At 41.4% G+C, this 14,684-nt stretch overlaps 1 protein-coding gene across 1 annotated transcript; it reads left to right on the top strand.

Annotated features, from left to right (window-relative positions):
* The first annotated feature begins 299 nt into the window (after positions 1 to 299).
* LOC124261306 lies at positions 300 to 6,185 on the top strand. Its single transcript, XM_046695614.1, has 5 exons — positions 300 to 437; positions 2,679 to 2,803; positions 4,156 to 4,308; positions 5,577 to 5,623; positions 6,099 to 6,185. Exons 1-5 carry the CDS (start codon positions 397 to 399, stop codon positions 6,141 to 6,143), a joined length of 411 nt encoding a protein of 136 aa, XP_046551570.1. The 5' UTR covers positions 300 to 396; the 3' UTR covers positions 6,144 to 6,185.
* The last annotated feature ends 8,499 nt before the right edge of the window (positions 6,186 to 14,684 follow it).

Here is a 14,684-nt window from a genome sequence, read left to right as displayed (position 1 = left end):
AATTGCGTATATCGATGCTCAAGCTGTTGATCACTGGATTGTCTGGTCTAAACTCGATTGTTTACAGACCGCCGCCATATGGCTGGAATATTGCTGAGTGCGGCGTTATGCAACAAAATATACATGTGTTTATTTCCAAATGTGGAAGTACATTGAGGAATCCCCCAATGTACACACGTGTCCTATTGGTGGAGTCATATTCCTGTGTCGAAATAAAATCAATATCATGTGTAGATATATGTCATGTTAATATGACATATGTGTCATCTTTACTAAAATAAATGGGTATTCAGGATACATGACAACAAAGAAGGGGTTTATGTTTTGTCCTATTTCGGTTGAACTGAGATACTGTAAATATAACGTGGGTATATGTTTTCCCCCAGTTAAACAACAATGACATCCCTCTTCTTGTGTGCTTTGGCGCTGGTGCTCGGGTAAGTGAGTGTGTGATTGAGGTTTGGTATCCATTTTACATTGCTGTATGACGTCATGCATAAGCATTGACAGTTGAGGCTTGTTATCCCTTTTACATCAACTGTATGACGTAATGAAAACATTTACAACTGAGGTTTGCTATCCATTTCACGCTGACTGTATGACGTAATGAAAACATTTACAACTGAGGTTTGCTATCCATTTCACGCTGACTGTATGACGTAATGAAAACATTTACAACTGAGGTTTGCTATCCATTTCACGCTGACTGTATGACGTAATGAAAACATTTACAACTGAGGTTTGCTATCCATTTCACGCTGACTGTATGACGTAATGAAAACATTTACAACTGAGGTTTGCTATCCATTTCACGCTGACTGTATGACGTAATGAAAACATTTACAACTGAGGTTTGCTATCCATTTCACGCTGACTGTATGACGTAATGAAAACATTTACAACTGAGGTTTGCTATCCATTTCACGCTGACTGTATGACGTAATGAAAACATTTACAACTGAGGTTTGCTATCCATTTCACGCTGACTGTATGACGTAATGAAAACATTTACAACTGAGGTTTGCTATCCATTTCACGCTGACTGTATGACGTAATGAAAACATTTACAACTGAGGTTTGCTATCCATTTCACGCTGACTGTATGACGTAATGAAAACATTTACTGACTGTAACTGAGGTTTGCTATCCATTTCACGCTGACTGTATGACGTAATGAAAACATTTACAACTGAGGTTTGCTATCCATTTCACGCTGACTGTATGACGTAATGAAAACATTTACAACTGAGGTTTGCTATCCATTTCACGCTGACTGTATGACGTAATGAAAACATGGCGTAATGAAAACATTTACAACTGAGGTTTGCTATCCATTTCACGCTGACTGTATGACGTAATGAAAACATTTACAACTGAGGTTTGCTATCCATTTCACGCTGACTGTATGTACGTAATGAAAACATTTACAACTGAGGTTTGCTATCCATTTCACGCTGACTGTATGACGTAATGAAAACATTTACAACTGAGGTTTGCTATCCATTTCACGCTGACTGTATGACGTAATGAAAACATTTACAACTGAGGTTTGCTATCCATTTCACGCTGACTGTATGACGTAATGAAAACATTTACAACTGAGGTTTGCTATCCATTTCACGCTGACTGTATGACGTAATGAAAACATTTACAACTGAGGTTTGCTATCCATTTCACGCTGACTGTATGACGTAATGAAAACATTTACAACTGAGGTTTGCTATCCATTTCACGCTGACTGTATGACGTAATGAAAACATTTACAACTGAGGTTTGCTATCGATCATTTCACGCTGACTGTATGGACGTAATGAAAACATTTACAACTGAGGTTTGCTATCCATTTCACGCTGACTGTATGACGTAATGAAAACATTTACAACTGAGGTTTGCTATCCATTTCACGCTGACTGTATGGACGTAATGAAAACATTTACAACTGAGCGATTTCCGCGCTGACTGTATCGTAATTTCACGCTGACTGTATGACGTAATGAAAACATTTACAACTGAGGTTTGCTATCCATTTCACGCTGACTGTATGACGTAATGAAAACATTTACAACTGAGGTTTGCTATCCATTTCACGCTGACTGTATGACGTAATGAAAACATTTACAACTGAGGTTTGCTATCCATTTCACGCTGACTGTATGACGTAATGCATAAACATTCACAACTGTACACATAAAATTTACAGTTGACGTTTCTCATCCATGGCATATCGTAATGCATAAACATTTAGTGTGGAATAATCTCTTTGCGAGGCATTTAGAAGTTGGAGACTCGAGGAAGGATAACAATAGATATGGACAACTTGTCTATAAACAAGTTGTTCATCCGAAATAAACATCATACATATATTGTTATCCTTCCATTCAGTTTAACCCGTGAAGATCAGAGCTAGAATTGATCTTCAGTGACCCATGCTTGTCGTAAGGGGCGACTAACGGGATCGGGTGGTCAGGCTCGCTGACTTGGTTGACACATGTCATCGTATCCCGAATCGCGTAGATCATGCTGTTGATCTCTGGATTGTCTGGTCCAGACTCGATTATTTACAGACCGCCGCCATATAGCTGGCATATTGCTGAGTGCGGCGTAAAACTAAACTCACTCATTACATTCAGTGTGGAGGCTGTTACCCATAGTTAGCCATCAGTCTACGTTTCTTGCAGTGTTGCCTCCAGCCAAAGTGTAGCTGCCATTGCTAAAGGCGCCTTCGATTCTCTTGACGCTAACAAAGACGGCACACTGGTACTGGCAGAACTGAAAGTCTACTTTAACACTGGTGATGTTGACGGTAGGAACATTTATATGAATTGTTTCACATAATAGTTCACGTATTTGCTGAAACATAGGGAGGAGTGAGTGAGTTTAGTTTCACGCCGCTTTTAGCAATATTCCATCAACATCACGGCGAGGGACACCAGAATGGGCTTCACACATTGTACCCATATGGGGAATCGAACCCGGGTCTTCGGCGTGACTAGCGAACGCTGTAACCACTAGGCTACCCAACCGCATCGTGTCGAAAATTGAAGGCAGCTAAGTAAATACTTCGAGTTATCCGAGGCGAGAAATAATGGATAGAATTTATAGCAGGTATATTATATAAGTAGGGAAGAGAAAATACAGATAAAGGAGAAAGGCGCATGTGTATTGAGCGCCATAGAGGTCAAGGGAGACAGGGATATATAAACAGATAACGAGACAGTGAAAACATAAATAAATATAAAACTGACGGGGAGAAAGTAAGATTGAAACGAATAGAGTGTTGAATTCTGAGATGAGGCCAGGATGTTGATACAGAAATGCGAAATGGATTGTACATTATTCTGTGTGATGTCTATCAACTCCGTTCTAACACAACCTTCAACTAGATGGCTTTGTTGTCTATCGACTGCGACATAACACAATCTTCAACCAAATGGCTTTGTTTCTATCAAATGCGGCCTAACACAACCTGCAACAAACTGGCTTTGTTGTCTATCAACGGCAATCGAACACAACTTTCAACTAAATTGCCTTGCTGTCTATCGACTACGATCTCACACAACTTTCAACAAAATGGCTTTGTTGTCTATCAACTACGATCTGATACAACTTGCAACTAAATGGCGTCCTTGTCTCAACTGCGACCTAACATGCACAACCTTCAACTACATGGCTTTGTTGTCTATCAAATTGCTTTGCATAATGTGTGTACGTTTTGATCCTTGGTTGAAATTCCATTTCCTGTTCCAAGAGAAACAGATGCCTTGAGGCTACTTTGGTGAAATACTTCTACAGTTATATACCCTTGTCTCGAAGTTGAAGGGACCGACGCACATACTTCGAGTTATCCGTTGTGTCTAAACAAAACCGTAGCCTGATGACAATGAAATAAGGGCAATGCGGGGCGGTGGGGTAGCCTAGTGGTACAAGCGTTCGCTTGCCACGCAGAAGACCCGTGTTCGATTCCCCACATGGGTACACTGTGTAAAACCCATTTCTGGCGTCCCTCGCCGTGATATTGCTGGAATATTGCCAAAAGCGACGCAAAGTCATAGCCACTCACTCACTCAGTAAGGGAAATGCTTTTACAAGTGTAATTCCGACACATCAAAGTTTGTGTTTACAACTTGAGAATTATCATAATGATTCACTTTTAAGGTGATGGCAAAATCCCAAAGAGCGATTTCCTGGCACTTCTCCCAGGAAACAAAGGACAGGCAGAGAGTGAGTTCGCCAAATACGATGCCAACAAAGATGGCGTTCTAACCCTAGATGATGTGAAGCTGATTTTCAACGAGTTCGACACTAATGGTGAGTATTCCAATTATTCCATAAAAGAATTCTATGGATGCTCGTTATGTCAGTCACGAATTGCCCGAACCGGTCAGTTTCATTTAGCCTGGATATTTCTGAGTCCGGCATGCATTAAACAAATACATTTACTGTAAAACTTATGGAATCCGAGAAGGGACATTGTCGCGTTGTCGCATTGTCGCCCTCTCAAAAACAAGTAAAATGAGGCAAAATAAACCAAAACGCGACAACGCGACATTTCTCCCATTTGTCGCATGTCGCGTTTTGGTTAATTTTGCCTCATTTTCCAGGATTCCATAAAAACTGGTATACACACATCATACAAGTGAAGTAAACATACATGTCACTGGAACCAAACTTCAAAGACTAAAGTGCATGATATTCGTATGAATACGGATAAATTGTCAGTAGGTATAATGATATAATAATAAAAATAATAATGTATTGCGTTATATTGCGTTAACATCATAAGCCATGGCCCCGTTTCACAAAGCGATCGTAGGGCTAAGGTGATCGTAACTCCCATACCTTAACATAGACTAACAACTGGCCGCCGGGCCCTGGATCAGTGTGCGCTACAACCCAAGATGCCTGTGAGGTTCTAGAATATTAACAGTCACGTGACCATCTCATTCCACCGTAGGGGCGGTGGGGTAGCCTAATGGTTAAAGCGTTCGCTCGTCACGCCGAAGACCCGGGTTCGATTCCCCACATGGGTACAATGCGTGAAGCCCATTTGCCGTGTCCCCCGCCGTGGGGAATTCCTGGAATATTGCTTAAAGCGGCGTAAAACTAATACACAGGTCTCCTGACGAATACACACACAACCTGGGTGTATTTCTTCTTGTAGGGGAGCGGTGGGGAAGCCTAGTGGTTCAAGCGTTCAATCGTCACGCCGAAGACCCGGGTTCGATTCCCCATATGGGCACAATGTGTGAAGCCCATTTCTGGTGTACCCCGCCGTGATATTGATGGAATATTGCTAAAAGCGGCGTAAAACCATACTCACTCACTCATCCCAACTTGAGTGAGTGTGTGTGAGTGAGTGTGAAGGAAGAGTTTCAGTAGGTGCGAGTGTGAATTAGTTCAATTGTGCGAATAAGTTCAATTGAGCTCGAGTGAGTGAGTGAGTGAGTGATATTTATGTAGGGGTACAACCCACGATTGTATTGTAAGAAATTCTCGTTATTATCAAAATGGCTTCAGATGACAATAAGCCCAACACACAGATTAAACCCTAACAACGTACTGTGAATATATTCCAGGCGATGGCAAAGTATCACTAACGGACTTCCAGTCTAAGTATGCCAAGGTAAGGTCAATTACCTTTATTAAGAGTTACTCACATTGATGTGCTACAGTGGTCGCCTCACTCCGTTAATGTACAAAATGTATATTTGAAAAATATCTCTACGATGTCGCAAAGTGATGGAAAATCAATTGATGTATTTGACAAATTGACTGCAAATTTTTGCGAAATTCAAAAAGTACAAAAACATTCTATTGGAAGAAATAAATAAAGGGTGCACAATTCAACTCATACATTTACCTGTAAGTTAGCAAGAAGGAAAACCTTAAAGCTAAATTTAGCAAAACTGAACTTCACATTTCAAAAACTTTCGATATATATCCAAATTCGTACTTAAGTAGTCTTGTCATAATTTATTTGACGATTTGTGATGACAGTATTCCTGACCGTTTTACCATTTTCAAGAATTGATTTTTGGAAGGACGATCAACACTGTATCCAGCCTTGACTGGTGGTTAATACACTTGTATCTGCCCAGGTTCTGATGGTACCACCCAGCATCCCTATTGGAGTTGGAAAATAGGCGAACCCTACTGAATTGTCTCCGGAATAAAACACTTACAAAGAATGTGCGTCTTTACAGTATGTAATGTTTAATGATAATTCAATGACTACATGTTTATACATACGCATGTATACTCAAATACGAAAGTTACTGTAATCTTGTCTTTATGCTTGTGGCACGGACGACCCAGTTGACTACGGCGCCGCAATTGCGGAGTTGCGTCCCTTGGGTATGCCAGAAACCTATGACCGTAGGTTCAAATTCCTGTTCTCGGAGGCTGGCGTTACTTCTGCCTTTCTCCCACATTACAAACCTCAGTATAGTGGTTCGAAGTGAGTGATAGAGTGAGTGAGTGAGTTGGGTCAGCCAACTATTAATAGTAGTTCACCACACAAGGGGGCGGTGCGGTAGCCTAGTGGTTAAAGCGTTCACTCTTCATGCCGAAGACCCGGGTTCGATTCCTCGCATGGGTACAATGTGTGAAGCCCATTTCTGGTGTTTCCGGGCCGTGATATTGCTGGAATATTGCTAAAAGCGGCGTAAAACTAAACTCACGCACTCACTATACCACACCGTGTCATGTCAACGTGGGAGGGAAGTCCAAGTAATGGAGACCAAGATTAAAAACCAGGACAAATCTGGGATTCGAACCCACGACCGATCACAGGGCGAACCTTTGTGCTGAAGGAAAGAAAGGACGCAGCTTGTAGACATTTATTACTTTATCATGATTGTTGTGCGAGTATGGGGATGACAGACCACAAATATCAATGAGCAAAATCTGAGATTCGAACCCACAGAAACTAGAATAAGGATAGAGTGGTTTCAAAATCTGCTGAGGCCCGGATTTGATTCCCCACATGGGTACAACGTGTGAAGCCCATTTCTGGTGTCCCCCGCCGCGATATTGCTTGAAAATTGCTAAAAGTTGCGTAAAACCACACTCACTCACTCCGTTGGCGTTGTATAAGAGTGCCAACCTATGTTGTTTAACCCCGTGACTCACTACTAAACGTATTTGTCACCAGAGAAGTACGTATTTGCAGAATTTTGCCCTAAAAATAAATAAGTTGTTTCATTTAAATATTGACACAGTTCACTATTTGTTACTAGGGAGGAGTGCAGAGAAAGGGACAGCCAGGTGTTCGAGAACGGATGGAGACGGGACAGCACAGGTTAATGAATAAATAACTTTGTCTGTGAACGTGCTGCTCGAACACCTGGCTGTCCCTTTCTCTGCACTCCTCCCTCGTAACAAACAGTGAACTGTGTCAATATTTTAATGATAGTTTGTTAAACAACTTTATTATTTTTAGGACATAAATTCTGCAAAAACCTCACAGAGTGGGTATGATGTTTTGATTATGATCAGCGTTTCATTGAGTATGTTATGTTTATCAGTTTTCGAGCTAGATTGCAATTCATCGGTCCGCTTTTGAGTCAAACGGACTGTAAGTGTAGACGAAAGTATTTCGGGTCATCGGGTGCGGTGGTTTACTATCTGTCACCGTCCACTGCTTCGATCCCCCACATTGGTACAATGTTTAAAGCCCATTTCTGGTGACCCCGCCGTGATATTGCTAAAAGCGGCGTAAAACTCACTCACTCACTCCGTATTTGTGAGTGCAGACTGACGGCATAGAAAACACGCTGTCCTAGATTATGATAATGAGTTAGGACCAGTTGACCCTTTGGTATCTAACAGCTGCAGGGTATGGCCTTTCAGATAGCTTGCAGACAGAACTTTATCGTCTTTCAAAGCACCAAGTTTACTGTCTTAGTATAGCAACAAGCTGATTGATCATGACATTGTACATTTATAGTGGAGACTGCGACTAAGACACACCAAAATTTGTAGGGGCGGTGGGGGAGCCTTGTGGTAAAAACGTTCCCTCGTCAATTGACGACCAGGATTCGATTTACCACATGGGTACAATGTGTGAAGCTCATTTCTGGTATCAACCGCCGTGATATTGCTGGAATATTGCTGAAAGCGGCGTACACCTAGACTCACCCACTAAAACTTGCATGGTCATTGCGATATAGTAACAAGCCTCAAATACAGATACCGTCTAGAAGGTTCTGACCTATATTATGTCGCCTTGGGCACTGAAAAACGATGACATGCACATTGTGCCTTTCTATTTAAGTATATGCCATCTCTTCACGATCCCCCAACCAATACCTGTCCAACCTATGATGAAGAAGCGAAAATAAATAAACTGGTTGCATAGTCTGGTTGCATAGCGTCATAGGCAGCTTCGAACGGAGGTCAAGGTCACCGTCTGAAAAAAAGGAAAGACAACCGTGGTTTACACACCTCAGCTTTTTTCGCAAGACGGGAATACGGACTGTTCACAGTTTTGATGCTTTATGCCAAAAAACACCTTAAAGGTCCCATGCAACCAAAAAATCAAACATAATTAAAACACAATTATCACTTCTTCATGACATATAATATGCATTGCTGATTATGAAAAAACAAATAAACAAAATTATAAGCGTATAATCGCAAATCAAAAGTGCAATATTTTGTACTTGGGTTTACCTTCCTCGAAACGAAGCAGCCGGGATACCGAACCCAGTCAGAGCGTGTGGGTGTGCACTCAAGTGTAACGGCTGGTTCATTTGCAGATGCCGCCTTCACGGCTCATTGTGTGTGTATATATAGAGATGTTGGGTTTTGTAAATACATGCTCATTTTTTGTGTATAACATTTTGCAATCAACAGACATCATAACATGTCATGTGTTCAAGTATCACACCTGCCTGTCTGTGTAATTACGTAATGTGACAGAGACCGAACTCGGGCCATAAATCAATGCGTTTTGTTTATGGTGTATAGCCTGATTGGTGTTAAGTTCAAATTGCATGTGGTCAGTGATCGCAGTTGTGTATTGAATATTGTCATTAGCAGACAGGCAGGCAGACACACAGGTGTCAATAAAACAAGACATCTGTCTGTGACAACAACATATCTATATCACAGTTAGAAATTGTGTCAACGCTCAATAATGACATTGCTTTTAAGTACCGAACTGAGAAAGTGACTCGGTAAGAAGAACGTGTGGTGAAATAGAGAAATGAAATTATATGAACAGTTTATTTACTGTCATAACGTATAAAAAGCTCGCGCCTGTGAGATATCAACAAAACATTATGAAAATAGCTCACACCAAAGCCTTCACCGAGTATTCACCAGGCAGCCCGCTTCCAAGTTGCGCGAACCCATTTCACTGCGCACATGCTATGAGCGCAGCCCAGCTGTTGAAACCCGTTTTCCCCCGAAATTTCCGGGGGGAAATTAGTGAATCGTTTGAACTCCGATTTCGCGCGGTTTTTTTCATCGCGTTATTTTTCAACTTTATAACTTGAATATGCATTTTTGACGATTTGTTTCGGTACGTCCATACCGAAAGGTATCAGAATCTGCAAAGTTGTGTTTTACGTTGCATGTGACCTTTTTAAGTTAAATCAAGTGAAGAATTGGTCTTCAGCAAGGGTTGTAATGTGGGAGAAAAGGCAGAAGTAACGCCAGCCTCCGAAAACAGGAATTTGAACCTACGGTCAAAGGTTTCTGGCATACCCAAGGGACGCAACTCCGCACTTTGCGACATCGTAGAGATGTTTTTCAAATATACATTTTGTACATTAACGGAGTGAGGCGATCAAGGTAGCACATCAATGTGAGTAACTCTTAATAAAGGTAATTAACCTTACCTTGGCATACTTAGACTGGAAGTCCGTTAGTGATACATTGCTAGTACGTTGTTAGGGTTTAATCTGTGTGTTGAGCTTATTGTCATCTGAAGCCATTTTGATAATAACAAGAATTTCTTACAATGCAATCGTGGGATGTACGCCTACATAAATATCACTCACTCACTCACTCGAGCTCAGTTGAACTCATTTGCACAATTGAACTAATTCACACTCGCACCTACTGAAACTCTACCTTCACCTTCGTGGTGGGGTGAGTGAGTGAGTGAGTATGGTTTTACGCCGCTTTTAGCAATATTCCAGAAATATCACGCCAGGGTACACCAGAAATGGGCTTCACAAATTGTACCTATGTGGGGAATGGAATCCGGGTCTTCGGCGTGACGAGCGAACGCTTTAACCATTAGGCTACCCCACCGCCCCTACGGTGGAATGAGATGGTCACGTGACTGTTAACATTCTAGAACCTCACAGGCATCTTGGGTTGTAGCGCACACTGATCCAGGGCCCGGGGGTCAGTCGTAAGTCTATGTTAAGGTATGGGAGTTACGATAACCTTAGCCCTACTATCGCTTTGTGAAACGGGGCCCTGGCTTATGGTCTTAACGCAGTATAAGCATATACATTATTATTTGTTATTATTATATCATTATACCTACTGACAATTTATCCGTATTCATAGGAATATCATGCACCTTAGTCTTTGAAGTTTGGTTCCAGTGACATGTATGCTTACTTCACGTGTATATCAGTTTTACAGTAAATGTATTTGTTTAATGCATGCCGGACTCAGAAAAAGTCCTTTGTTTCCTTGGAGAAGTGCCAGGAAATCGCTCTTTGGGATTTTGCCATCACCTAAAAAGTGAATCATTATGATAATTCTCAAGTTGTAAACGCACAAACTTTGATGTGTCGGAATTACACTTGTAAAAGCATTTCCCTTACTGAGTGAGTGAGTGGCTATGGCTTTGCGCCGATCTTGGCAATATTCCAGCAATGTTACGGCGGGGACACCAGAAATGGGTTTTACACTGTGTACCCATGTGGGGAATCGAACACGGGTCTTCTGCGTGGCAAGCGAACGCTTGTACCACTAGGCTTCCTTTGTTTCCTTGGAGAAGTGCCAGGAAATCGCTCTTTGGGATTTTGCCATCACCTAAAAAGTGAATCATTATGATAATTCTCAAGTTGTAAACGCACAAACTTTGATGTGTCGGAATTACACTTGTAAAAGCATTTCCCTTACTGAGTGAGTGAGTGGCTATGGCTTTGCGCCGATCTTGGCAATATTCCAGCAATGTTACGGCGGGGACACCAGAAATGGGTTTTACACTGTGTACCCATGTGGGGAATCGAACACGGGTCTTCTGCGTGGCAAGCGAACGCTTGTACCACTAGGCTACCCCACCGCCCCGCATTGCCCTTATTCCATTGTCATCAGGCTACGGTTGTGTTTAGACACAACGGATAACTCGAAGTATTTGCGTCGGTCCCTTCAACTTCGAGACAAGGGTATATAACTGTAGAAATATTTCACCAAAGTAGCCTCAAGGCATCTGTTTCTCTTGGAACAGGAAATGGAATTTTTAACCAAGGATCAAAACGTACACACATTATGCAAAGGAATTTGATAGACAACAAAGCCATGTAGTTGAAGGTTGTGTGAGATCGTAGTCGATAGACAGCAAGGCAATTTAGTTGAAAGCTGTGTTCGATTGCCGTTGATAGACACCAAAGCCATTTGGTTGAAGGTTGTGTTATGTCGCAGTCGATAGACAACAAAGCCACTTAGTTGAAGGTTGTGTTAGATCGTAGTTGATAGACATCACACAGAATAATGTACAATCCATTTCGCATTTCTGTATCAACATCCTGGCCTCTTCTCAGAATTCAACACTCTATTCCTTTCAATCTTACTTTCTCCCCGTCAGTTTTATATTTATTTATGTTTTCACTGTCTCGTTATCTGTTTATATATCCCTGTCTCCCTTGACCTCTATGGCGCTCAATACACATGCGCCTTTCTCCTTTATCTGTATTTTCTCTTCCCTACTTATATAATATACCTGCTATAAATTCTATCCATTATTTCTCGCCTCGGATAACTCGAAGTATTTACTTAGCTGCCTTCAATGTTCGACACGATGCGGTTGGGTAGCCTAGTGGTTACAGCGTTCGCTCGTCACGCCGAAGACCCGGGTTCGATTCCCCATATGGGTACAATGTGTGAAGCCCATTCTGGTGTCCCTCGCCGTGATGTTGATGGAATATTGCTAAAAGCGGCGTGAAACTAAACTCACTCACTCCTCCCTATGTTTCAGCAAATACGTGAAGTATTATGTGAAACAATTCATATAAATGTTCCTACCGTCAACATCACCAGTGTTAAAGTAGACTTTCAGTTCTGCCAGTACCAGTGCGCCGTCTTTATTAGCGTCAAGAGAATCGAAAGCGCCTTTAGCAATGGCAGCTAAACTTTGGCTGGAGGCAACACTGCAAGAAACGCAGACTGATGGCTAACTATGGGTAACAGCCTCCACACTGAATGTAATGAGTGTGTTTAGTTTTACTCCGCACTCAGCAATATGCCAGCTATATGGCGGCGGTCTGTAAATAATCGAGTCTGGACCAGACAATCCAGAGATCAACAGCATGATCTACGCGATTCGGGATACGATGACATGTGTCAACCAAGTCAGCGACCCTGACCACCCGATCCCGTTAGTCGCCCCTTACGACAAGCATGGGTCACTGAAGATCAATTCTAGCTCTGATCTTCACGGGTTAAACTGAATGGAAGGATAACAATATATGGATGAACAACTTGTTTATAGACAAGTTGTCCATATCTATTCTTATCCTTCCTCGAGGCTCCAACTTCTAAATGCCTTGCAAAGAGATTATTCCACACTAAATGTTTATGCATTACGATATGCCATGGATGAGAAACGTCAACTGTAAATTTTATGTGTACAGTTGTGAATGTTTATGCATTACGTCATACAGTCAGCGTGATATTGATCGCAAACCTCAGTTGTAAATGTTTTCATTACGTCATACAGTCAGCGTGAAATTGATCGCAAACCTCAGTTGTAAATGTTTTCATTACGTCATACAGTCAGCGTGAAATTGATCGCAAACCTCAGTTGTAAATGTTTTCATTACGTCATACAGTCAGCGTGAAATTGATCGCAAACCTCAGTTGTAAATGTTTTCATTACGTCATACAGTCAGCGTGATATTGATCGCAAACCTCAGTTGTAAATGTTTTCATTACGTCATACAGTCAGCGTGAAATTGATCGCAAACCTCAGTTGTAAATGTTTTCATTACGTCATACAGTCAGCGTGAAATTGATCGCAAACCTCAGTTGTAAATGTTTTCATTACGTCATACAGTCAGCGTGAAATTGATCGCAAACCTCAGTTGTAAATGTTTTCATTACGTCATACAGTCAGCGTGATATTGATCGCAAACCTCAGTTGTAAATGTTTTCATTACGTTATACAGTCAGCGTGAAATTGATCGCAAACCTCAGTTGTAAATGTTTTCATTACGTCATACAATCAGCGTGAAATTGATCGCAAACCTCAGTTGTAAATGTTTTCATTACGTCATACAGTTGATGTTAAAGGGATAACAATCCTCAACTGTCAATGCTTATGCATGACGTCATACAGCAATGTAAAATGGATACCAAACCTCAATCACACACTCACTTACCCGAGCAGCAGCGCCAAAGCACACAAGAAGAGGGATGTCATTGTTGTTTAACTGGGGAAAAACATATCCCCACGTTATATTTACAGTATCTCAGTTCAACCGAAATTCGACCAAACATAAGCTCCTTCTTTGTTGTCATGTATCCTGAATTCCCATTTATTTTAGTTAAGATGATACATATGTCATATTAACATGACATATATCTACACATGATAATGATTTTATTTCGACACAGGAATATGACTCCACCAATTGGAGACGTGTGTACATTGGGGGATTTCTAAATGTACTTCTACATTTGGAAATAAACACATGAATATTTTGTTGCATAACGCCGCACTCAGCAATATTCCAGCCATATGGCGGCGGTCTGTAAACAATCGAGTTTAGACCATACAATCCAGTGATCAACAGCTTGAGCATCGATATACGCAATTGCGATACGATGACATGTGTCAACCACGTCAGCGAGCTTGACCACCCGATCCCGTTAGTCGCCGTTTACAAGTCTGGAAATGCAACCATAATTGTCAATGGTAGTGAAATTACGTCATCACCATCATCATCATCATCATCATCATCATCATCATCACCATCGTCGTCGTTAATCACTGACATGAACAAATTAATTTCTTTCCGGTAACAGTATCAAGTAAACCATTTTGACTAAAACTCGTGGCAAGCGGTTTAACGAGGTCACAGGTGTGTCCATAGCTTACATTTTCTGAGCGTGGCCTAAGAAAGGTAATTAACTGGCATATTAGTTGAGTGAGTGAGTGAGTGAGTGAGTGAGTGAGTGAGTGAGTGAGTGAGTTTATTCAATTACTAAACTGTCGATAGTCACACATACTGTCGATGCATCGATAGTTTTTCGTATCTACCATCGATTGATTGCTTTCTGAGACTCAACAATTGCAATCCAGTTGTTCGATGCATCGTTAGAGCCCTAATTCTAATCAACTTTCCACCCTACACGTATACAAGAGTACATGTGTAATATGTTGTAAAATAGTTAGTCTCCTGCTGATCTGACTCTCCTTCATTCATGTTGACCTGAAATAAGAATTTAAGAGTCTGTTACGGCCAGAGAAATATCCCTTAGTCTTATCTGACAGC

Source organism: Haliotis rubra, unplaced genomic scaffold (assembly GCF_003918875.1).
Source record: "Haliotis rubra isolate DU_JTF1 unplaced genomic scaffold, ASM391887v1 Scf795, whole genome shotgun sequence".
Classification (NCBI taxonomy): Eukaryota; Metazoa; Mollusca; class Gastropoda; order Lepetellida; family Haliotidae; genus Haliotis; species Haliotis rubra.
Note: the sequence above shows the minus strand (reverse complement) of the source record. Positions and strands in the feature narration are given on the sequence as shown.

Excerpts from the sequence above, each read along its gene's own strand:
- LOC124261306 (XM_046695614.1), top strand. The coding sequence starts at position 397 with ATGACATCCCTCTTCTTGTGTGCTTTGGCGCTGGTGCTCGG. Across the intron at positions 2,804-4,155 it reads TAACACTGGTGATGTTGACG|GTGATGGCAAAATCCCAAAG; the intron begins GTAGGAACATTT and ends TTCACTTTTAAG. Across the intron at positions 5,624-6,098 it reads TCCAGTCTAAGTATGCCAAG|GTTCTGATGGTACCACCCAG; the intron begins GTAAGGTCAATT and ends GTATCTGCCCAG.